Below are 24,270 nucleotides of genomic sequence, written 5' to 3'. Positions count from 1 at the left end.
AAAAGCATATTGGCAATAACAAAGACGCATGGTTCCGGTTTACCCATCTGTACCACACGATGTTTTAATCGACAACAGCATAGGCCTACACTGACAACTTGAAATTCTTCTCGGGAATGTTTTTTAGCTTTACAAATGTCGATAGCATACCCTTTTCTGCTAACTTCCCGATGAAACAGGACTAAACCAATTATTTTCTGTCCCTAAACACCACAAAATGCCCAAAGTCGAAAGATATGTAGTACAAACAGGGGAGTAAAACGGAACAGCCGTTTTTGTGTGCCTGTGTGAGCTCGGTTGCCGACTGACACAAACTTTCGCATTCGGCTTTTCTTATCTCGTAACTCCACACTAAATACCCCACTTCCCCTCTGAAGTATTGATGTACAACCCATGGCACTAACATTCATCTAGTCGTTTATAACTGAGGTTGAAAAATTCGCTTCATGACGAGACAAGTATAAATGCCATTCACCCAAACTGAAAACTTCACTGCCGTCTGCTCGCATTGTACGGATTAGCTGTTCTCTTCTCCTCCCCTTGTTGCATCCTAGTCCTAGTTTCTAGTTTTCCGTTGATGTTTTGTTTTGGTCTTCTTTATAAGTAGTCTTGTTCAAAATTAAAAAAACTCAAACTTCTTTTTGTTGTATACGAATGAACTAATAAAAAGCTGTTTAACAGCTGTGTTGTCAAATCGAGGGTTTTTTCCAAAGTCAGTGTGGCGCCTGCGCAAAACTAATGCTCATAAGAAACGGCGTCTGCTATCAAAACCTGAGATCAACGCATCAACGCAAAAACTGTCATTTTGTAAGTTTGGAACAACAAATCAAGGTCAGAACAGCTATATAATCGCTATTGTATTTTCAGCGTAGCAATAGGGTCCAATATTTAGACTCGAACAAGTATAATATTGCGACTCGTCTTCGACTCGTCGGCATTATACTTGTCTCGTCTAAATATCGGACCCTATTGCTACGCTGAAAACACAATAGCTGTTAATAATTTGTGAATGCCTTGGATTTGTCTCTAAATGTTTTGCTTTTATTTCAGATTGACATGGGAGGGATTGTACCCAATATGCATTCTCCTTGAAACTGCTGATCAAGAAACAACAGATCAGATGCAAAACATCGTTTTATTCTGTAGTTTAAACCGAAGAAAACAAACAACTTCAGAATTATATCACTGTCATCATAGGAAACATAAAGCTGTAGTGTAAAGATCTGAGGACAAGAAGAGGAATTTTACTTCATCCAGTTTTATAGATACCACTTCAAGACAAAAGAAAACGGCAACAGAATTGTTCTGTGGTGTACGGCATGGATGGACAAACTACTAATGTTCCAGGTATGTGGTAATTCATTGACTTCAGGAAAAAATATACTGCTGTTTATCTTTGATTTATCTTGTGTAACTGTGAGTGCATGTGGTTTAAGGTTTAAAGGATTAGTGCAGGTGTTAATGGTTTTTAATTTTATTCAAAACATTGCATTATGATATTTTCTTTGTTTTGATTCTTAAAATCTTGCAACTTAGACTAACATGTTTTGTTTATTATCTGAGTTTAAAAGTATGGAGGAACGCTACGCGGTGAAGACAAATCCCATTAAGAATGGAGTTGTGGGAAGTCAGTTGGGTAGTAGAGAAAAGGATTGGGATGATGGTTTAAGTCTTTATGCGACTGTATCCAACAAGCATGACAATGTGCAACTTACAAAATATTTTTATTGCTATTCCCTTCTGCTTTTCCAAGAGGTTCAAGGTTAGTAAGTTGCAAGACAAAATGTCTTGTCCACATGCAGAGTAAGTTGTTACCTGGTTAGGGGTACCTGTATCACAACTGTCACTGGCGAGCATATTCACGCTGGTCTACATCTGTATTCAGGATATGTAACTGTGTGACACTGTGAGGTTATGATGACATACCCGCATCCCCTCCACCATCCCACCCCACCTCACCCTCATTCTCTTTATGTTTTGCTCACCCACTTGTACGCTAGTACAGTGTGATTCGGCAGTCGCCATCTGATGTTTCTGGTGCTAATTCAGAGCAAAACCCATTTTGTTGACACCTGACTAGACATCTATTCTCACCATTCATTCTCACCTGCTGCAGTGGTGTGGCACTAGGTTCACTGTTTGTTCTGGCTTGTGAGCTTTGCACTGAGTAAGAATTCAGAATTTATGCACAAGCGTGATTCTCAGTCAGCTTGATATTTCTATGGAGCTTTGGAGTAGTGTATCCAACCGTTGAACGCTGAAGAAGAAGGAGTAGTGTATAATTTTAGTTCAAGGCTGCTTTTAGACAGATGTTTGTGTGTGTGCACGCACGCACACGTGCATACTAGACTGCGAGAGAGAGAGAGAAATACATGCAAAATATATATAGAGGTTACAACACGAGTGGTTTTTTATATGGCTTGTATTTCGGTCAAGACCCAGCGGATGAATATCAAAGGACTCACGAGCCTCTGGCGTCAGTGAGTCCCTTTGATATTCCCGCTGGGTCTTGACTGAAATACATTGCAAGCCATATAAAAAAATCACGAGTGTTGTAACCTGTATATCCCATGAAGATCCAAAAAGACAAAGTGTAACGGAAACATCAAGCTTTAGTTGTGTGTTCAGATGAGGCACCTCTGCACATACCTTATTAAATTACATCCTTTACCCAACTCACAAATAGCAATTAACTCTAGTTCAGTGCTGGTAACGCTGTACGCGTCCCCTTGGTAACAAGGAAGGCGCCTCTAAAAAAAAAGAGTGACAGAGACCCGTAAGGGTGTCAAAGCCAGCCCGGAAACGAGGCCCCTTCCGTATGCGTGCGCATACGCCGCCATCTTATCATTCTCGACTCAGCGCCCAACAGGACTGGTCGCTTTACTGTTCGCTCCGACTGTTTTCAGTCTTGTTGCTTGGTCTTCTGACTTTGGCTTCTACCCCTTGGTCTGCCGCCTAGCTGGGTCTGCATCCTTGCCGTTATTGGGTGAGAGATTTCTTGTTTTTGTAAACTTTGGCGACATATTGTCGCATGTTTGTGAACTTATGAAATTTTCTTGAAGAAATATTTTTTCGTGAGTTTGCTTTACCATGGCGGATAGTGTCAAGCCTAAGACTAGTTCGAGACAGGCTTCTGCTACTACTTCTCCTACTGCTAGTTTAGCTTCGTCTAAGTCTTCTTCTAGAAGGGAGACTGCTGGAAAGGCCGCTTCTTCTTCTGGGTCGGGGATTGATAAATGTCCGAAAGTTGTTGACAAAACTTCGTCCGCCATTTTGTCCGTTGAAAAGGACAAGGTCACGCCTTGTGACAAAAATGTTTCGAATGTGGATAAACATGCTTTGTTGTTGGGGGCCCCTGGCGATTCAGGGTTTTTGCCTGCCGATATTGCGTCTTTGCTTCTGACTATTAGTTCACAGGTTTCGACTTTGGCCGCAGATTTGACGGCGACGAAAGCAGAGTTACGTTCTTCCGTTTCAGCTTCCTCTCTCGCAGGTGCAGCTGTGGCTGCTACTTCGGTGGTCCGGGCTGAGGTTCATGCGTCGCAGCAGGGCGATGGACGTCTTGTGCCCTCGTTGTCTGAGCATGGGCTCTTTGAAGGTATGTCCTCACCACATGGTGCCGGGTTCTCCGGTGCCAGTGGTGTGCGAAAACAGGAGCGAGTAGTACGTGTTCGCGGCGAAAGCACCGAAACCCCCGCCGTTAATCCGCATCGAGCGCTTTCGGTAGAGGCTAGGAGCCCTGTTGTTCGTAGGGATTTGTCATACCACTCTCACTCAGAGTCGGGTCGATCATTTCCCCTTCCGCCCTGGGGGCAGGAAGATGGTGGTGTCTCCGGAGCTGACCAGGAGAGTCTCTCTGGGGTTCACCTGCCTGACTACGATGGCGAGCAGGCTGAAGAGATGGATGAGGGTGCTTCCACGGCTGTGGATGACACCCAACTTAACGTGCCGTTTAAGCTGTCGAGCGCAGTGTCGTCGGCAGCTGAGACGGCTTTTAAGTACTTTCCGGAAGGGGTGGTGCGAAGCAAGCAGAGACTTCCACCACCGCTTTCCGCCTTTGACGACTTTCGGTCCTCCAAGAGTCCGAAGGATCAGTTCCGGTTTCGGGAGTCGTCATCGGTTGCTTATGTCTTGGCACATGTGTTCAAGGGAAGGAATACTCCTGCGGTGCCGTTGTTGGCTCAACACGGAGAGGCACCAGAGGATGTGTTGCCTTGGTTGGCTAAAGCGGGGGAGAGGGCTGTTTCTGGGGTTCAGAAACTTAGGCTCACCCCTCGTCCTATCAGTTTGGTCGAGACGTTTGCTTTGCCCTCTACTGTGCTTCCGGTTTCCCCGGAATTGGCTTCTTTGAGGGAGGATGGCTACGGCAACAACAGAGTTGTCCCGTATTCCGAAGCCTCTCTTTTGGCTTTGGAGGAAGCAGGGAGAGCTCAGCTTGAGCTGGCCTCAGTGTCAGAATCGTTGCAGCGGGCCCTTTCTAGGTCTATTGCTTCGTCGTTGGACCCGTTTGAATTTCGTTTTGAAGCGTCTGCACTTGATGTGAGTACTCTTTTTGCCACGCTGGCGAAGGTCACTAGAGAACAGATGGTGATCTCTGCTAACCTTTATGCGCATGCCGTGCATTCAAGAAGGACAGCGTTCTTGACAGGTTCTAGGATTACCAACAAATCCACGATCGAGAGTTTAAAGGTTTCTCCTTTCTCGGAAGGGTCCCTGTTGGGTCAGGCATCTCTTGATGCGCTGCAGAGGGAGACCCAGGACGCTAGGGACCTAGCTATAGCCCGTCTCGCTTCTCACGGGTTTTCGAAGCCCCAGAACAAACCACACACGCAGTCACAGTCCTCTGCCAAGCCTCAGACTGCTTCGTCTGGTGGTGGCAAGACTCACAAACAGTCCTTTGCTTCTACGGGTAGGGGTCGCGGTGCTCCGTACCCGAAGAGGGGCCAATCTTTTGGCGCCTCTAGGGGGTCGGGGCGTAAGCCTCACCCCCAATGAAGCTCCCCCGAGCAGGCTATCCCGGTAGCCCCCGCACTGGTTGTAGCGGGCGGCCCGTCCAGGGCCCTCACTTCCTGGCTGCAGCTGGTGGACAGCAAGTGGGTTACTGGGATAGTTCGTTCGGGGTTCCGACTTCTCTGGTCAGGAGAAAAAGCACCTCTGACCAGGATAATCCCGCCATGCAAACCTCCAAGAGATCCAGAGGCGAGAGCCGCAGTTCAAGGAGAGGTTTCAGCCCTTCTTTTGAAAGGGGCGATAGAGGAGGTCTTGGACCTTCGGTCCCCGGGGTTTTACGGCAGACTTTTCGTTGTGCCAAAAGCCTCGGGGGCTTGGAGACCGGTGCTGGATCTATCTACTCTGAACAAGTATCTCCGAACTGTGAAGTTCACTATGGAGACGCCGACCTCTGTGCGAGAGGCACTTCGCCCAGGCGATTGGGCAACCTCAGTGGACCTCACAGATGCATACTTTCATGTCTTGATGCATGTAACAGACAGAAAGTGGTTGCGCTTCCGCTGGGGCGAAAAGGCATATCAGTTCAGGGCTCTCCCGTTTGGCCTTTCTCTCGCACCATGGATCTTCACCATCGTGGTGCGACAACTTTGCTCTCTGCTGAGAAAGGAGGGCATTCGTCTGCGAGCCTACTTGGACGACTGGCTGATCCTCAATCAGGACAGGGATCTGTGCCATGTTCATACTCGCAAGGTCCTCAGGCAGGCCGCTCAGCTCGGATTCTCCGTAAACCTGGGCAAGTCGGAACTGATTCCATCACAGAATTTCACTTACTTAGGGATGGAGTTCGACACTCTCAGTTGGACTGTCCGCCCGTCTCAGAAGAGGGTGTCCAAGCTTCAAGACTTGCTTCGTGCGCTTCACGGAGAGAATCTGGCCAGTGTACGGGTTTTGACATCGGTACTTGGCCAGATGGAGTCTATGGCTACTCTTATCCCACTGGGCAGGGTGCACAAAAGGCCTTTTCAGGCTGCCCTTCAGTCTCGGTGGGATCAGTCAACCCAGGGTTGGGACACTCAGATTTCGCTGGAGACCTGGTTTTTCGAGACCACGCAGGTCTGGCTCCTCCCCTGGGTTTTACAGGGAGTTCCGATAGTTTGCCCGTCTCCAGAGAACGAGCTTTTCACCGATGCTTCTCTGATGGGGTGGGGAGCTCACCTGGGGGAGCATGTGGCGTCGGGGGTGTGGGACTTGTCTCAACCTTCACGTCACATCAACGCGCTGGAGTTGGAGGCTGTTTCGTTGGCGCTCCAAGCTTTTCTGCCTTTCGTTCAGAACAGTCATGTCAGACTGCACACCGACAACATGACAGTTGCGGCTTATGTGAACAGGCAGGGCGGAACGAGATCCCGCAGTCTCTCAGACAGGGCGTGCCTCATTCTAAAGTGGTGCGTTTCGCATCACATTCTGCTGTCAGCCATCTTTCTGAAGGGAAGCTTGAACGTCCTGGCGGACGCACTGAGCAGGGGGGACAAGGTGGTCCATTCAGAGTGGACCCTGTCTCATCAGTCCCTGCACCGACTTTGGGTACAGATACAGAAGCCGCAAATCGACTTGTTTGCGACTCGTTATTCAGCGAGGCTTCCTCTGTTTGTTTCCCCCTTCCCGGATCCTCTGGCGTGGGGCGTGAACGCTCTGGAAATGGACTGGTCCAATCTGACAGCTTACGCCTTCCCTCCGTTTTGTCTGTTGGGCAAAGTTCTCAGGAAGGTCGACTTGGAGAGGCCAGCGCTGGTTCTGGTTGCCCCATTTTGGCCAAGCCAGCACTGGTTCCCGGACTTGCTGCGACTGGCGGTTCGACCGCCTATCCCCATCGCAGTAAGAAAGGGAGAACTCTTGCAACCCAGGTCAGGCATTCATCACGAGAACCCTCAGGCGTTAAACCTTCACGGTTGGATACTGTCAGAAGCTCTTTGCTTAAGGCAGGGGCCTCTTCGGCCACGGTAGACTTTGTGAATCATGCTCATAGGAAGTCGACCAGTTCGGTCTACTCGTCTCACTGGGCCTCCTGGGTTAAATGGTGTGAGCTGAACAGAGTTAAGCCCTTGGCACCTAGATCTATGCAGGTAGCCAATCATTTGGCTTGGCTAGCAGGGCAGGGGGGGTCAGCATCTTCCCTTCGTGTGCGAAGGTCCGCTATTTCTTCAACGCTACGACAACTGGGTCATAAGATTTCTCTTGATGGGGTCATCTCCAGCGTTATTAAGGGTGCCTCTCTTAAGGCCGCGCGCGAGAAATCTCCGCTCCCTGCCTGGGATTTGTTAATTGTTTTGCGTTACTTGGCTTCTAACGAGTTCGAACCTATTCATTCAGCCAGTTTGGTTAATCTGATGCGCAAGGCAGTTTTTCTTACTTTGCTTGCTACATCTCGTAGAGGTAGTGAAGTTCATGCCTTTTCCGGCTTAGCTAAGGATATCTCAACCGGTAAAGATGGTTCTATTTCGCTCAAATTCAGGCCAGAATTTTTAGCTAAAAATCAGAAACCGGGCCAAATTTCGCCTGTCATTAACATTCCTGCCTTGAGCAACATTCTTGGTCCTGGAGACCCAGATATCGTTAACTGTCCGGTTAGAACGCTTAGCAGTTACCTGTCTCGAACTCAGTCCATTCGTTCTGAAAGTCAAAAATTGCTTTTCATTTCGCTTAATACGGCAAGGAGTAAAGACATCGCGAAAGTGACTTTAACCAAGTGGGTCTCCACTTTGATCAGGCCTGGTGGCATATTCAGTCTGGCGAAGTTAGGGCTGTTCTTCCCCTGACTTCAGCAAGGACTCATGAGGCTAGGGCATGGGCCTCCTCGGTGGCTGTGCTCCGTTCAGGCCGCTTGGCCGAAGTTTTGGAGGCAGCCTATTGGAGATCTGAGGATGTTTTCGTGAACTATTACCTCAGGGACATCTCCTCTCTGCGTCAGGATGGCAGTTTTGCGCTACCTGCCATGGTAGCCGCAGGACAAGTCATTCTTCATTGAATTTTGGTAAGTCCCGCCACCTATAGTAGCAATCTGCTATTTGTGAGTTGGGTAAAGGATGTAATTTAATTTCAAATTTTAGAAATAAATTTTCATTTAATTAATACTTACCCAACTCACAACGTTTATTCCCTCCCACCTCCCCGCTGTGGTTGGTACTGGGGTCTAAAAAAGAGTGAGTTGGGCTTCGTTTCGAATGATAAGATGGCGGCGTATGCGCACGCATACGGAAGGGGCCTCGTTTCCGGGCTGGCTTTGACACCCTTACGGGTCTCTGTCACTCTTTTTTTTTAGAGGCGCCTTCCTTGTTACCAAGGGGACGCGTACAGCGTTACCAGCACTGAACTAGAGTTAATTGCTATTTGTGAGTTGGGTAAGTATTAATTAAATGAAAATTTATTTCTAAAATTTGAAATTCTAAAGGCACGTCTGTTGATCTAAGTCAAGTCGGTGCATAATGGTGGTTTGGTTGTCCCCGTCAGTTGAAAGCCTCTTACACGGATTTGACTGAATACCTAGTGGTTACACACGCATCTCCTGAGATCGTGGGTACCTTCATCATCTATAGGGCATACTGCACCGCAGAAGAGCGAGAAATACTCGCAAAATGCATTAAACAGCTTGTCCAGAGAACAATCGTAGTCGATGATGTACCGATAAGGGCGTGTGTACCGGTCACGCTGTAACTTCACATGAGCATAGTCCTGGTCGGACTGACTGGGTTTTTAACGATTGCTAGTTTGACTTCTGTTTTATTTGAGAGCACGAGCACACACACTCAAACACATACGGCTTGTCATGTTGATCACAAGAGAGAAATAGAACAGCGACTAACACTGTAGTCCCCATAATATGACGCGATGGATGACAGACGTCATGAAATCTATGACACTGTGATGATAGTCTCGGCAAGTCGAGACTAAAACTCAGCAATAGCACTGAACGACTCTCGCGCAAGTTCTCAAAAGCGTGGTAACCTGTTGCAAATCCGGTCGACAGGTTCATGTGCATTTTGGAATGTCAAGGACGACAGAAAGTAGAGCCAGCTATGATGTATTTCGTGCACCCTTATTTATCCACTATTTTATGTGTTATAAGAGTGCAATAGTTACATCATAGATGTAACAAGAGAACAATGGAAATACAAGAAATATACCTAGAGTACATTTACAGAGTCAAAGAAGGGAGGTCATGGGATATATATAATTATATATATATATATATATAATACTCTTTGACCTTAAATCAAAGAGTTTCCCTTCACAGATGTCCTCTTGGGATTGTCAGATGAGGGTAGTCTCCCATGCCAACAGAATCTACCACTCAGAGAGTGGTGATTCTTGGTTAGATTTATCATGGGTTGACAACTTTCGCCATATTTACCATCAGACCACTGATGAGACACATGAGTGTCGAAACACGTGTCTGGTCACGGTAGTAAAACAATGGTCCTCCTCTGGACTAGTTTCCTCTGTTGATACTCTCCCTTCGGGGCAGATTCTCTTTGTGAAACTCGGTCCCTCCGAGGAGGGTCTGATTTCCCCAATAGGGCTGTCTGTGAAGGGACACATTTTTTTGTTTCCTCTCTCTTTTGCTCTGCTAAGAGATTTCAACAAATCTCAGAAGAAAGTCTCTACTGACTTTCAATTGTTTCTTTCACAACTTCTGATGTTTTATATATATATATACACAAGTAGTTGTGTGTTTTGAAAATAGCCAGAGACCTCATTCGTGGGGGGGGGGGGGGGGGGATTCAAAAGGGTCCTGTTTGTCAAGTAAGTAACAATTCTTATAGCTTTAGTCATTGAAATTGTTGGTTTACTTTCAGATTATCAGAAGATGCTGCAGACTTCTGTCTCACAGGACAATGAGACTGCAACACAAACAGGTATGAGTATAGTACTAGTAGGAGTTTCTCTGCCTTGTGTGCAGACCTTTCAGTCATTTCTTTAGTCTGCATGTTTTACTTGCAAGGATTTGTCCTCTTTGCATATACAAAAATGGTTATATATATATATATATACATGTATGTTAAATTGGTTCTGTGTTTGTCTGTGTGTATGTTTGTGTGTGTATTAGAAAGTGAGAGATGACGAGTCTAGAGATTGTTGTCCTCCCTTATCTGCTGTCACTCCCCTCTGATCTCTCACTCCCATGTTGTGAAAAAGGTGTTTTTGCTGTTCAAGGAGAAAATCAGTTAGTTATACTATTGATCTGACTTTGTTTGGGAGGAGTTTTTGGTGAATTTGAGGAATCTGGGTAATAAATTGTACCTTAATCTAGATGTACACAGCATGATTAGCTCGAAAACATAGCAAAAGTATGGTAATTACATGTAGTTAAATCAAAGTGAGTGAATGTGCTTTAGAGCACCACTTCTCTCCGGGGCAGGAGACAAAAACTAATCCTGTCGACAATACAGATACCGCCCTCTATGATGCGGCAGCCTAGTAACTCTATCAAGTACACGGACAAGGGAAGTCACTCAGGGGAAATAATTCCTCCCAACTGACACCTAGAGTGCTCTTTTTTGGCCTATTCTACAAACTTTAATTAATCTTTTAAAGCACTTTCTTTTGCAAAGTGAAGAAGGCATTGGCAAGTCGGCCTCGGAAGCGACCTAAGGGCCTTTTTTCTTCGGCATTATACCAGTTTAACTCTTCAAACATGTTTGTTCCAAACAATGAATTGAAGGCAGTTATAGGCATTTCCTGAGGACATTAAAAAAAACTGTATAACTTTCCTGTTATGCAAAGAAATACTAGTTCCACCAGTATGTGATTTAGAGCATAAGTGTACAGGAATTTCTTTCGAGCACATATTGCTGGACTTTTTGCTTTTATATTATCCAGAACTGTGTTTGCTTAGTGCTACAGTAGAACCCCCTTTGAAGACCTCCCAAAATGTGCCAAAATCAGGTCTTAAAAGGAGGGAGTCTGAAAATAGGAGTCAATTTACCCATGTTCTGAACAGAAAATCTGAAGAACAAAAATCAAGTTAATAGTAATACAGTGGAACCTCCCGTAACGACCTCTCCCAAGAACGACCCCCTCCTTTTGCCGACCGAATTTCTTGGCACGGATGCTTTTCACACTGTAACTAACCTCCCAAGAACGACGCCCTCCTTTTTCCGACGACCGATCTACCAATTTAGGGTCAATGTTATATATGAAGTCTTATATCGCGCGCGTATCTCCAGACTCGGACTCAAGGCGCAGGGATCTATTTATGCCGTGTGAGATGGAATTTTTTACACAATACATCACGCATTCACATCGACCAGCAGATCGCAGCCATTTCGGCGCATATCCTACTTTTCACGGCCTATTATTCCAAGTCACACGGGTATTTTGGTGGACATTTTTTTTTATCTATGCCTATACATCTATGCCTATACAATTTTGCCAGGAAAGACCCTTTTGTCAATCGTGGGATCTTTAACGTGCACACCCCAATGTAGTGTACAACGACTTTGACCTTTTAACCAGTGAGTGTCAAAGTTCGTAATTACGCAGCACACGCACGCCATTAGTCACGCATCAAGACGGTCAGGGGAGGTAGTCTGTAGTTAGTAGTGCGTGCAAGTCAAGTGGCCCACGGCTGTCATCTTCTCACCTATTGCTGTCACAATGGAATGACTGCCCTCGAAGTAGGTGGGGGGGGGGGGGGGAGAAAGGGAATGGGAGGGGTTGGGTAGGGGCAGTTGGAACGACAACTCGATAATGAATTGCTGCATGCATGTGTACGTATTCTGTGAGTGTGTGCTCACCAACTGAGACCTCCGGCCAATGACCCATACATGATACTTGCCAATGAGCAAGTTTTACCTATGGGACGGTCTCCTTTGATGTCTGAGAGAACACTCCTCCTGTCCCAGGTTACAGACACTGACCTTCTTACCTGGGGTCAATCACCGAGATTTATCTATAAGACCGCGCGCGTGTGTGTGTGTGTGTGTGTGTGTGTGTGTGTGTTAAGTCTGCCAGTCTGTGCGCTGGTGTATGCACGTACATCATGCTTATCCAATATGCACATCAAATGGGAACAAAAATAGGACTTTCAAGACTGAACTGCCCAACAGTTGCCACCCCTGTAAACAAAATTATACCTCCCAAACTCCCAATAAAGACCCCTCCTTTTTACGACCAATTTTTCTGGACATTTTCAAGGTCGTTAGTGTGAGGTTTTACTGTAGTATTCATGAGATAATAATCGTTCAAATCACATGTATGTATATCATGTAAATGAGGTCATGTCAAGCAAGTCTGGCAGGGACCTGTTTTTCCACTGCTTATGATGCCAAAGTCACCGAGATAAACGTCATTATAGAACAAAAATTGCGCTCGCTAATTACCCTCGATGAATTTTTAGAACTAGCACGTCACGCCACACTTTCAGAGTGACGTTTCTTTGCTTTGACGTAATAGATTGCACGAGGGTTTAGAAGAGATCGAGGTTCCAAAACAAGCGTCTTCAATTTAGCTGCCTCGACTGCAGGACATTTTCAGTCAAATACACGTAAGTACAGTATGTAGGATAAACAGAATACTATATGGCTTGCTGTATCGTACCAGATTTACACTCGTTGCTTTTTTAAATAGTGAACAGCTCGCTTTCGCTCGCAGTTCCATGTATTTTAAAAAAACAACTCGTGTAAATCTGGTACGACACAGCAAGCCATGTAGTATTCTCTATTTTGAACCTCCTTTCAGCAAAGTGTGTGTGTCTGTGCATGTGTGCGTCTGTGTGAATTCTTTCCTGAACTACATATACATGTACTCCATCCTATGTACAAGGACAATGACACATTGCCATTGGGCAATAAGACACCGTGCACACACACACACATAAACACGAACAAACCCACACACGTTTGTCACACTGCAATACATTAAGATGGAAGTATTACAGGAACAGGATACGCTGTATCAGATAAACGGAACTAGTGTCGCTACCCACTGAAACAATTGCCTTTACCCGAATTTTAGGTCAGTCTCCACTCTCACTGTCAGATAATGATTTGTGACAGCTCACAAATCTCTCTTTCTCTGTCATTGAAGGATCAACACTAGTTTCTCTTGCTCTGGCAAGCTGCTATATACAATTACCCTGTAGGTAATGATTTTACGAGAATCCACCTAGTTTGTTCAGAACCGGGTCACCTAAAGTATTGAGTCTCACTGTTCAGTCACAATGACATTGTCCACAAGCTGAGTCCGTTTTGCATGTCTCAGCTTGTGTCCTGTAGTTAACTGATTTTAGTGTGCCTTAAATTGTTTGTATTTTTGATTTACTTATCAACATTTGTAGTTGTTTGCAGCTAATGTGCAATGTTTAACAATAGATTAATCCTGATGCTATATCAACTCTGTTTTTGGCTCACGTAAGTGTAGCCTATGCGATGCTAACTTTTGTCTGTCTGTGCGTGCGTGCGTGCGTGCGTATGTATGTATGTGTGTATGTCTGTGGTAGAAACTTTAACATTTGAAGACGTCATATTACATTGACGTCACATTATGACGTACGAGGGTTAGACGTCACGCGATGGAATTACTGAAAGTCTCGGTGATTGTTATTTTGAGCGGGCCGAGACTATTTGGCAGTCGTGTCCATGTAAGTAGGCTACATGCAGACAGACAGATCTAGATCTAGTGTCTCGCTTTCTTGCACAGTTTCACCTATGCTCTTTCTGTGTGTGTGTGTGTGTGTGTGTGTGTGTGTGTGTGTGTGTGTGTGTGTGTGTGTGTGTGTGTGTGTGTGTGTGTGTGTGTGTGTGTGTGTGTACTGTGTGTGTGTATGTGTGACGGAGTGATTGAGTTTGTGTTACTGTTTGTCGATTTCTTACGTGAGCCTTGAAGGCTTCGCCTCTTGTTGATTTCTGCTATCAAAAGAAATCATATAAATGTGACTTTAACATCTTGCCTTTATTGTGTCAAGTTGGTTGGTGGTGTCATCTAGTTTTTGCCACTATAGTGAAATGCAGGGATTTATTAGCACCTGAGAACAGTCTTGGATTTTTATCAGTCTTAGGAGGCCAGGTGCAGGCAGCCAGTTAAACCATATCTTTGAGGAATGAGGAATCTTTGTTCATGAAATGTGGTGGTGATTTTTGATTTTTGGAGAAAAAATCAATGATTGCACTAGTCAATGTAGAACTAAGGCGTTATCTTACAAATATGAATCTTGTCTCTCACAGAAAACTGTTTCTTTGTCACGCCTACCAATTAAATCAAGTCTAAAATCTAACGATAACATTGCATTTGTAAAAAAAATGTTTGTTGAACTTGCAATCCAAGTGGTAAGGTTTTTACAGATTTTACTTCCAGTATTTTAAGATTTTTTTCTTATAAAATACAGGAAATTAAGTGGTATTGTGATCGCTGCAAATAAATTTCAAGCAGTGGCAGCAGCTTCATCTGATTTGTTTTGTACTTGCTGCAGGCTGGCAGGATGATGTAGGGACAGTGACTCCCTCCCCCGTCATCCGACACCCCTCCCCCTCCATCAGCCCCCCAATGGCCCGCCGCCGCTTCCACAACTTGGGCAGAGAATCATGGGATGGTGGTGGAGGTGGAGGAGTGGGGTCAGGGGGCGGGAGTCCAGCGTACCAACCCTCCAAGTACGGCCTTGTGGTGAAGGAGATGTACCGCAGTGGTAGTCACAGCTACGGCCAGCATGCTGGGTATCATGTGGATGACTACTATGCTACTGGCGGTGGAAGCGGGGTAGGGGGAGGTAAGTTTCTTTTGCCTTTCATTTGTTCTCTCACTTAAGATCTCTACCCTTCTCTTTCTGTCTTTTTCTCCCTTCCGCCTCATTTCAATGTCCTTTTTTTTTTTTTTTTCCTCTTCTCTCTGCCTCCCATGTCTTCCTTCAGTTCAACTCTTTTCCTACCTTTGAATGCGTCCCCGCTGTTTTTGTTTTTGCTTACTCCCTCCCCAGGACCCTCATTTTTCTCTCTGTCTTTTGATGCCCCTCTGAACCTTATCTAAATCTGGAGTCTGTTTCATTTTAAAGCGATCTCAATTTTGATCTTAATGAAGTCAAGCACCATATCAACCTCTCTAAAGTATTCACAGTAAGTTGGAATTAATAGTTAACTTGTGAATTTTGTCATTCATTCTGTCTTTTTTTCAATTTTTTCTCAAGTTTGATTTATCCAGTAAGAAAGTTGTTGAGTGGTTATTTTCTGTCAGCATTAACAGGTCCTAGTCCAGACGACAGCCCAGCCATGATGCGGCGCATAGTCAACCGGGCCCCCGTAGAAAATCGGCGCAGTTTCCCAGACAGTGCTCGCACTCAGCATGTCCTGGAGGAGTATTATGACGGATACGGCAGCAGCAGTACAGCAGGGGGCAGCACCAGTGGCTACGGAAGCGGAGGTACATCTGGAAGGCTTTCCTTCATTCTCTTAAGAACTTGCCATCATTAATGAGTTTGTGCGTTCTGTAAGAAAACAAAATAACGTTAATAGTCACATGCCCATACATTTTCACAGTCACCTCATTTAGGTCCCAGAAAGTTACGATGCTCAGTCGGTCTGGGGTATAATTTTGTAGTTATGCTAAAATGGCCAATGGAGAAGAAAACAGTATAAGATGTTTGGTGGCTTGTTGACAGACCAGCTTTTTTGTTGGTCCGAGGGTAGCATATCATTTTCGGTTTCATCTTAATCGACGAAGGCCGAGGTTGATAAAGATAAAAACCAAAGGCGATATGCTCCCCGAGGACCATCACAAAAGCTGGTCTGACAACAAGCCACCAAACAAAGTTTTTGTCGTCATTTTGGATGAGCAAAAGTATGCACAACAATGCACGGGATCCCTATTCTGAATGTAATTTTTAGAATGCAATTCAGGGTCAGATGTTCGAGATAACACATCATACTTGTCTGCGACGTCAAACGTAACTTGTTCGTCGCTTTTCTTCCAGTCTGAAAATGCACAGAGCTCCGTAAGTTTTTTGTATATTCCTTTTCTTGTAAGCGTTTTATGACTTTTCGTTGTGCCTTTTGCGATTACAGAGATAAGTTGCAAATTGACCATGAGTCGTCGCAGTAATTTTCAACATTGATTGGGTCTTTGAGAGTAAATGCTTGCAAATTGTTGTCCTCGGAAACACGAATCCAAAGCCACGATGCGTCGATGGTTCCACACATCAAATAATCAGCCTCCTTGGCTTTTACTTTGACAATCCACGTTTCACCCGAAAGCTCAAACCCATTCACCACCTCGATTTGTTACATGGGGAACAGTGTTTTTTGTTACCCAGCTGGTTGTGAATGAAAACTCGTGAAAATGATGACAAATGATGTTTGCTTCACTACAACATTTTGGTATACTTATTGCCCTTTTGAGATTTTCCTCAAGGAAGTTACATGTTTGTGTATTTATTGCACAGTTACTTCTTGCTGTCCTCTCTATAGACACACCAAGCAAAATGTTCCAATTTACTTATGTTCAGGTGGCTACAATCAACCAGGAAATATCCGTTCAGCACCTGTGCGTAGGTCAAGCGAGTTCCCAGAAAACCTGGGCATGGCCAAGCCGCGGTCCATCCTACGCAACAGCCAAAGCCAGAGTCAGCTGCCCAGTGGCCGAGAGTGTGTGGTGGCCGCCTCCCCGCCTGTGGGTTACCAGGCCCACCAGGAGGCACTGCAGAGTCAGGGCAACATAAAAAAAAACGTGGGCGACCTCCGCCAGTGGCAGCAACAACACCAGCAGGAGCTTCTCCATCAGCACATCGAGACTCAGGTTGGTGGGGTGGATTGTCATGTAGGTCAATGACGCTTGAAACAAACAGGGAGAATTTGGAAGTGTAACTTACTTGTTGATTGCATTTATCAGTCACATTTTTCACACCAACAGGCACTGTACGGGAAGCAGTCGGCACCCCTGGAGACAGTCACTGGACAGTTGTCAATCAAAGAAGAGGATCCAGCTCGCTGGGAACCAATCAGAAGAGCAGCAGACAACATCATCTGTGAGAAAAACATGATCATTGAGAAGCTGCGACAGAGAGTACTTGAGCTGGAGGGAGACCTGAAGCTGACAGACAACAAACTGCGTCATGCTCTGATGGCAACAGACGATCAGACAGACATAGCGCATCACAAGGTCAAGGTAGGGCTAGCCACACAGTAATCACTGCTGCATGTGATTCTCATATTGTTGGTGTGCTATTGACACATGTTAGGCTGACTAACATTTTCACAGTCTCTTGCGATGTTCATTAGTTCCTGGCAACAACTACAAAAAACACTCTTTTTTTCATGCTAGTCCCAGAAGCTGGACACTAAGCCCACTACTACATGACTACTGCCCTTGGGGTGGAACCTGTATAGACAAGAACAATTCTGTGCATGATTAAAAAGTAATTTGTTTTGGTGTGCAGCTGTGTGAGGTATTATATAAAAATACAGCCAAATGCTTGTGTGTAAAAAGGCTCAATGCTTCCATACGACTTCTTGCCACATGTTTTGCTTGTGACCTTTCGTCATTCAGAAAAATGCACACTCATAAACAAGATGGGGAAGCTACATATAGATGCCCGCTACTTGCCTCACAAATTGTTTAGCAACTTGTGATGTTGCACCTCCGAGATCTTTATGTCTGTATCTGTGGGTTTATGTGCACAGAATATTTTATCTTGTCCAGGAACTGCAGTACAAGAATACCTCCCTGAAGGCAGAGATAGCAGAAATACGCACCAAGAAAAACACAGAAATCAACAGCTTGGAAGAGCAGTTGGGGTAGGTCTGGCTTTGCTGCCATCTTTGTAATTGCGTGTATGTTACTTAAAAGTTCTTAGCCATTGTACTGGTGAATTGAGGATAAGGATAAAATAAGGATAAGATTTCATATATGGGTCATTCTCCAAAGCTGGGTCTCATACTGTGACATAGGTGTCAGAAATTAAATGCCCACCAGAAAGTTCAAATGAGATGTAAATAGAAAGATACAAATGTTCTTCACGTGATGTTGTAAAAAAAAAAGCTAATCCAGTTATAACTTTGTGCATAAAGTTATGACAAAGTTCATAAATGACCAAAATAACGCGTGTAACATGGAAACAAAAATCACACTAAAAACATCTCTTAAAGTCAGTTTTTCTCTCTTTTTTAACATTGTTCTATGCAGTTTCGCTGCAACAACTACTCTCAACACCCTCCCAAAGTAAAACTTGAAAGAAAAAAAAATTAATAAAAAAAACTTTAAAGTGAGTTTTGTAATAGAAAACAACACCAATTCTGTTTTTCCTATAAAAGTATCTGTTAATATTTTGTAACATTTCCTAATCAGCATTTACCAGTATCACTCCCCAAACAGTGTGGATAATTTAAATGGTGCAAATTACTTTTATCTAAATAGATATTGATGATTATGCAATACCAACTCCGATGTAACATGGAACCCAAAAAGCAACTCGGCAAAGCATACTTTGATTTCTGATCAAAATGAACCACAGTCAACATTAAATTACATATTATTACCCAACTCACATATAGCAATTAACTCTAGTTCAGTGCTGGTAACGCTGTACGCGTCCCCTTGGTAACAAGGGAGACCACCCTAAAAAAGAGTGATCCATCCCATAATATCAGACCGATGTCCGGTCCAACATCCGTATGCGTGCGCATACGCCGCCATTTGTATCATTCTCTCTCAGCGGTTCAACTGGGAAGGACGCTTCTGATGTACGCTCCTGCTGTTTGCAGTTTTTCGCCTTAGTCCTTGGCTTTGGCATCTCCCCTTGGTCGTCGCCTATCTGTTCACCTTTACCTAGCTGTGTGGTGAGATCTTTCCGTTTTGTTATAACTTTAGCGACGTTTTCGTCGCTCGTTTTGTACTTGTGAAATTTTTCTGAAATTGTTTTTCTTTGAAATTTTTCGTGAGTTATTTTTGCTATGGCGGAGGCTGCGCTTGTTGATAGCGTGAAAAGGAAGCCGAGTTCGAGGCAGGTGCCTGACGATTCGCCTCCTAAACGTAGCTCGAGGAGAGAGAAGGGCGCAGGAAAATCCGCGTCTGTTTCTTCTGATTCAACTTCTGTTAAATCTCCCGTGTTAGCAGACGTCAGTTTAACTTCCGGTCAGGCTTGTTTACGTTCTGGCAAGAGTGGTGTTTCGGGCAAAGCTTCTTCTTCTTCTGCTTCTGCTTCTGCTTCAACTTCAGATGGCTGCCCTGGGTTAGCGCCAACTGAAGTTGCGTCTTTATTGTTGACTTTGAGCGCTCAAGTTTCGACACTTGCGTCGGAATTATCTTCCACTAGGGAGGAATTACGAGCGCTTCCGTCTGGTGTTTCTGATGTTCTCTCCTTAGCACAGGTACGGCAGTCTCCTGCAGTTCCGGCTTCGACTTCCGCTAAGCCTTCGGCGACTGTGACTCGGGCGGATGTCCATGCTTCGCAGGATGGGGGTACCAAGTTGGTGTCTCTCCTGAATGTGACACCAGTACAAGGTATGTCTACACCGCTTGCCGGTGTGCGAGCTCAGGGGGCTCTCTCGTGCGTTGGAGGCCGTGAGAGTTCTTATGAGCAGCGAAAGGACGAGCGCCCCCGTACGTCTCTTTATGAGAATATCGGGGACCGTTTTAGTCCTCTTCCGCCCAGGGGGCAGGAAGTGGTCGGTTCTGCCGACGATAAACTGTCTGATGTTCTGCCTCCTGGCTCCGAGCTTGATCTCGAGTCGGAGGGTAGGGCGGAAGACGGGGATGCCTCAGTGGTAGAGGATTCCCAACTGAATTTGCCCGTGAAGCTGTCAGCCGCAGTGGCGCTGGCGGCGGAAACGGCGTTCAGATACTTTCCGGAAGGGGTGGTGAAGGACAAGGCTCAGCTTCACCCACCTCGGTCTGCTTTTGACGATTTCCGGAGTGCACAGGAGCAACGGCCTCGCTTCCGCTTCCGGGAATCGTCAACTATTGCCTATGAAATGGCGAACGTCTTGTGTGGGAAACGCAAACCGGCGGTGCCGTTGTTGGTTCAGCACGGCGATGCTCCGGAAGACGTTGTCTCTTGGCTGGCTCAACCTGGGGCTCGAGCAGCTTCCGGTGTTCCGAAGTTCAAGCTCAACCCTTATCCTGTGAGCCTGATTGACACTTTTGCTCTGCCGTCAGGGGCACTTCCGGTGACGCCGGAACTTGCTGCTTTGAGAGAAGATGGGTACAATAGGGATAGAGTTGTCCCATGTACTGACGGTTCTCTCTCAGCCTTGGAGGAAGTCGGAAGGTCTTTGCTGGAGCTCACGTCCTTGTCGGAGTCTCTGCAAAGGTCTTTGTCGAGATCGATTGCCACATCTCTTGATCCTTTTGAATTTCGGTTCGATGCGTCGCCAACAGATGTTTCGACACTGCTGGCTACTCTGGGCAAGGTGACTAGAGAACAGGTTGCCTTGTCTGCCCGGCTGTATACCCACGCAGTGCTTTCAAGGAGATCAGCCTTCTTGACGGGGTCCAGATTTCGGGACACCGCGACTGTGGAGAGGCTAAAGGTCTCCCCTTTTGCTGAGGGGTCTCTCTTAGGGCAGGCGTCTTTCGATGCACTCCAGAAAGAGACGCAGGACGCGCGGGATGTAGCGATCGCGCGTCTGGCTTCACAGGGCTTCCAGAAGCCTCAGGGCAAGTCTCAGACTCAGGCGTTTTCTTCCGCTAAGCCTCAGACGTCTTCGTCAGGTGGTGGGAAGGCCCAGAAGCAGTCATTCTCCTCCAGGGGTAGGGGGCGTGGAGCTCCATACCCTAAGAGGGGTCAGTCTTTCGGGGGTTCCAGGGGGTCGGGGCGTAAGCCTCACCCCCAATGAAACTTCCCCGAACAACACATCCCTGTGGCCCCCGCGCTGGTTGTAGCGGGCGGCCCGTCCAGGGCCCTTTCTTCCTGGCTGCAACTGGTGGCCAGCAAGTGGGTCACGGGGATAGTGTGTTCGGGGTTCCGGCTTCTCTGGTCAGGGCAGAAGGCTCCCCTGGTCAGGATAATCCCGCCCTGCAGGGCGCCAAAGGATTTGGTGGCACGGAACGCGGTCCAGGAGGAGGTCTCGGCTCTGCTGCGCAAGGGAGCTATAGAGGAGGTCTTGGACGCGCGGTCCCCGGGGTTTTACGGCAGACTTTTCGTAGTGCCGAAAGCCTCGGGGGCGTGGAGGCCGGTGTTAGATCTTTCTCCTTTGAACAAGTTTCTGAGAGTAATCAAGTTTACCATGGAAACTCCAACTTCGGTTCGGGAGGCCTTACGGCCGGGAGATTGGGCAACGTCGATCGATCTTACAGACGCTTACTTTCACGTCCTCATACATGTCGCGGACAGGAAGTGGCTTCGCTTCCCTTGGGGCGGCAAAGCTTACCAGTTCAGGGCTCTGCCGTTCGGCCTGTCTTTAGCTCCGTGGATTTTCACGATTGTGGTCAGGCAGCTTTGCGCTCTTGTGAGACAGGAAGGCATCCGTCTCAGAGCATACCTGGACGATTGGTTAATCCTTCACCAGAACAGGGTGCTTTGCGAGGCTCATACGCACAGGGTGCTGAGCCGGGCGGCACAGCTGGGTTTCTCTGTCAACCTGACAAAATCCGAGTTGGAACCATCCCAGACGTTTACTTACCTGGGCATGGAATTCGACACACTTCGGTGGTCTGTCCGTCCGTCTCAAAGGCGGATCGACAAGCTTCAGGGTCTGATTCGGTCTCTCTACGGAGAGAATCACGCCAGTGCGAGGGTTCTGACTTCGGTTCTGGGTCAGATGGAATCCATGGCTTCCCTCATTCCGTTGGGCAGGGTTCACAAAAGGCCTTTTCAGGCCTCCCTGCAGGCAAGGTGGGATCAGACATCCCAGGACTGGAGTGTTCCGATCGCTCTGGGAACTTGGTTTCAGCAGACCACAGGTGTTTGGCTTCTTCCGGATTTGTTCCGGGGTGTTCCCATTGTTCGGCCACCGCCGGAGAGAGAGTTGTTTACGGACGCATCTCTGACGGGGTGGGGTGCTCATCTGGACGAGCACATGGTTTCGGGAGTTTGGGATTGCTCTCAGGCCTCCCTACATATTAATGTACTGGAGTTGGAGGCCGTTTCCCTGGCGCTTCTAGCGTTCAAGCCTTTCCTGGAGGGCAGTCATGTACGTCTTCACACCGACAACATGTCTGTGGCGTCGTATGTGAACAAGCAGGGGGGGACTCGGTCTCACAGTCTTTCCGACATTGCATGTCGCATTCTCAAGTGGTGTCACGCCCAGCACATTCTGTTGTCAGCAGTGTACTTGAAGGGCAGTCTGAACGTCCTTGCAGACACTTTGAGCAGAGGGGACAGGATTGTTCATTCAGAGTGGACTCTCACACACCAGTCTTTGCAGCGGCTTTGGTCGCAGATCGACAAGCCCAAGATAGATCTCTTTGCGACGAGGTTTTCGGCGAGACTTCCTCTCTTTGTGTCCCCCTTCCCGGATCCTCTGGCCTGGAAGGTGAATGCTCTGGAAGTGGATTGGTCAGATCTTCCGGCGTATGCTTTCCCTCCGTTCTGCCTCTTAGGCAAAGTCCTCAGGAAAGTGGACTTAGAGAAACCAGCGCTGGTTCTGGTCGCTCCTCTGTGGCCAAGCCAGCACTGGTTTCCCGACCTACTGCGTCTAGCAGTTCGGCCCCCGATCCCTCTCGCCCTGAAAAGAGGAGATCTCGTGCAGCCTCGGTCAGGCGTTCAGCACGAGAACCCACAGATCCTGGCCCTTCACGCGTGGATTCTGTCCGAAGCGCTTTGCGTAGGGCAGGGGCCTCTTCCCCTACTCTGAGATTCGTTGGACATGCACATAGAAAATCGACGTCTTCGGTTTACTCATCGCACTGGGCCTCTTGGTCTAGGTGGTGCGCGCTTAACGGGGTTAAACCTCTTTCACCTAGGTCTATTCATGTAGCCAACCATCTGTCTTGGTTGGCTGATCAGGGGGCTTCTCCCTCTTCTATTAGGGTCCGGAGGTCGGCGATCTCTTCGACCCTCGCGCAATTAGGCCACAAAATTTTGCTCGGAGGGGTTATCGCTAGTGTTATTAAGGGGGCTGCCCTTTTAGCAGCTCGTTCAAAATCGCTTCTCCCTGCATGGGATTTGTTCCTGGTCTTACGTTTCTTAGCCTCGGAAGAGTTCGAGCCTCTTTTGTCAGCCAGTTTGGCCGATTTGACGCGTAAGACTGTGTTTTTAACGCTTCTCTCTACTTCGAGGAGAGGTAGTGAGGTGCACTCTTTGTCGGGTTTAGACAAGGATATTGCGTTCGAGAAGGATGGTTCCATTTCTCTCAAATTTGTTCCCGGCTTTCTCGCGAAAAACCAGAAACCTGGCCAGCTTTCTCCAATCTTGCGCATCCCACCCTTGAGCAAGATTTTGGCTCCTGGAGATCCCGATATTGCAAATTGTCCTGTGAGAGCTCTCCGATGTTATCTGTCTCGAACTCGGCCTGTTAGGTCAGAAAGTCAAAAGCTTCTTTTCATATCTTTAAACACGGCTAGGTGTAAGGATATAGCTAAGGTGACTCTGGCCAAATGGATCTCCACTCTGATCAAACGAGCATATGCCTGGTGGCAAGTGCAGTCGGGTGATATTAGGGCAGTGTTGCCTCTCACCGCGGCTAGAACCCATGAGGCGAGAGCCTGGGCATCCTCTGTGGCAGTTCTTCGGTCCGGCAAGCTAGCCGAGGTACTGGAAGCTGCGTACTGGCGCTCTGAGGACATCTTCGTCAATTATTACCTCAGAGACGTCGCTTCTGTAAGACAGGATGGGAGCTCCGCGCTGCCTGCCATGGTAGCGGCGGGACAAGTCCTGCATGCCTAGTTTTTGGTAAGTACCCACCACCTATAGTAGCAATCTGCTATATGTGAGTTGGGTAATAATATGTAATTTAATCCAAAATTTTAATAATAAATTTTCATTTAATTAATATACTTACCCAACTCACATCGTTTAAACCCTCCCGCCTCCCCGCTGTGGTGGTATTGGGTTCTAAAAAAGTAGTGAGTTGGGCTTCGTTCGAATGATACAAATGGCGGCGTATGCGCACGCATACGGATGTTGGACCGGACATCGGTCTGATATTATGGGATGGATCACTCTTTTTTAGGGTGGTCTCCCTTGTTACCAAGGGGACGCGTACAGCGTTACCAGCACTGAACTAGAGTTAATTGCTATATGTGAGTTGGGTAAGTATATTAATTAAATGAAAATTTATTATTAAAATTTTGGATTCAAGTCAAAAAGCTAACACAGAACAACAGGTTAATAAATATAAATTGCTTTATTCATTAATTCAATGCAAAATTAGGATTAAAAGAAAACATATTTTGAGGCCA

At 46.7% G+C, this 24,270-nt stretch overlaps 1 protein-coding gene across 1 annotated transcript in view; it reads left to right on the top strand.

Annotated features, from left to right (window-relative positions):
- LOC138961215 (centrosomal protein of 85 kDa-like) overlaps positions 1 to 24,270 on the top strand; it is a 53,588-nt gene that overhangs the window by 10,339 nt on the left and 18,979 nt on the right. The window contains exons 2-8 of the mRNA XM_070332815.1: positions 1,051 to 1,347; positions 9,804 to 9,863; positions 14,417 to 14,710; positions 15,172 to 15,357; positions 16,439 to 16,728; positions 16,843 to 17,097; positions 17,632 to 17,726. Coding sequence (XP_070188916.1) covers positions 1,320 to 1,347; positions 9,804 to 9,863; positions 14,417 to 14,710; positions 15,172 to 15,357; positions 16,439 to 16,728; positions 16,843 to 17,097; positions 17,632 to 17,726 — 1,208 coding nt within the window. The 5' untranslated portion in view covers positions 1,051 to 1,319. The remainder of the gene's footprint in view (positions 1 to 1,050; positions 1,348 to 9,803; positions 9,864 to 14,416; positions 14,711 to 15,171; positions 15,358 to 16,438; positions 16,729 to 16,842; positions 17,098 to 17,631; positions 17,727 to 24,270) is intronic.

Source organism: Littorina saxatilis, linkage group LG3, assembly GCF_037325665.1.
Source record: "Littorina saxatilis isolate snail1 linkage group LG3, US_GU_Lsax_2.0, whole genome shotgun sequence".
NCBI lineage: Eukaryota > Metazoa > Mollusca > Gastropoda > Littorinimorpha > Littorinidae > Littorina > Littorina saxatilis.
The sequence above is the reverse complement of the archived record's forward strand: the minus strand, read 5'-3'. Positions and strand labels throughout refer to the sequence as shown.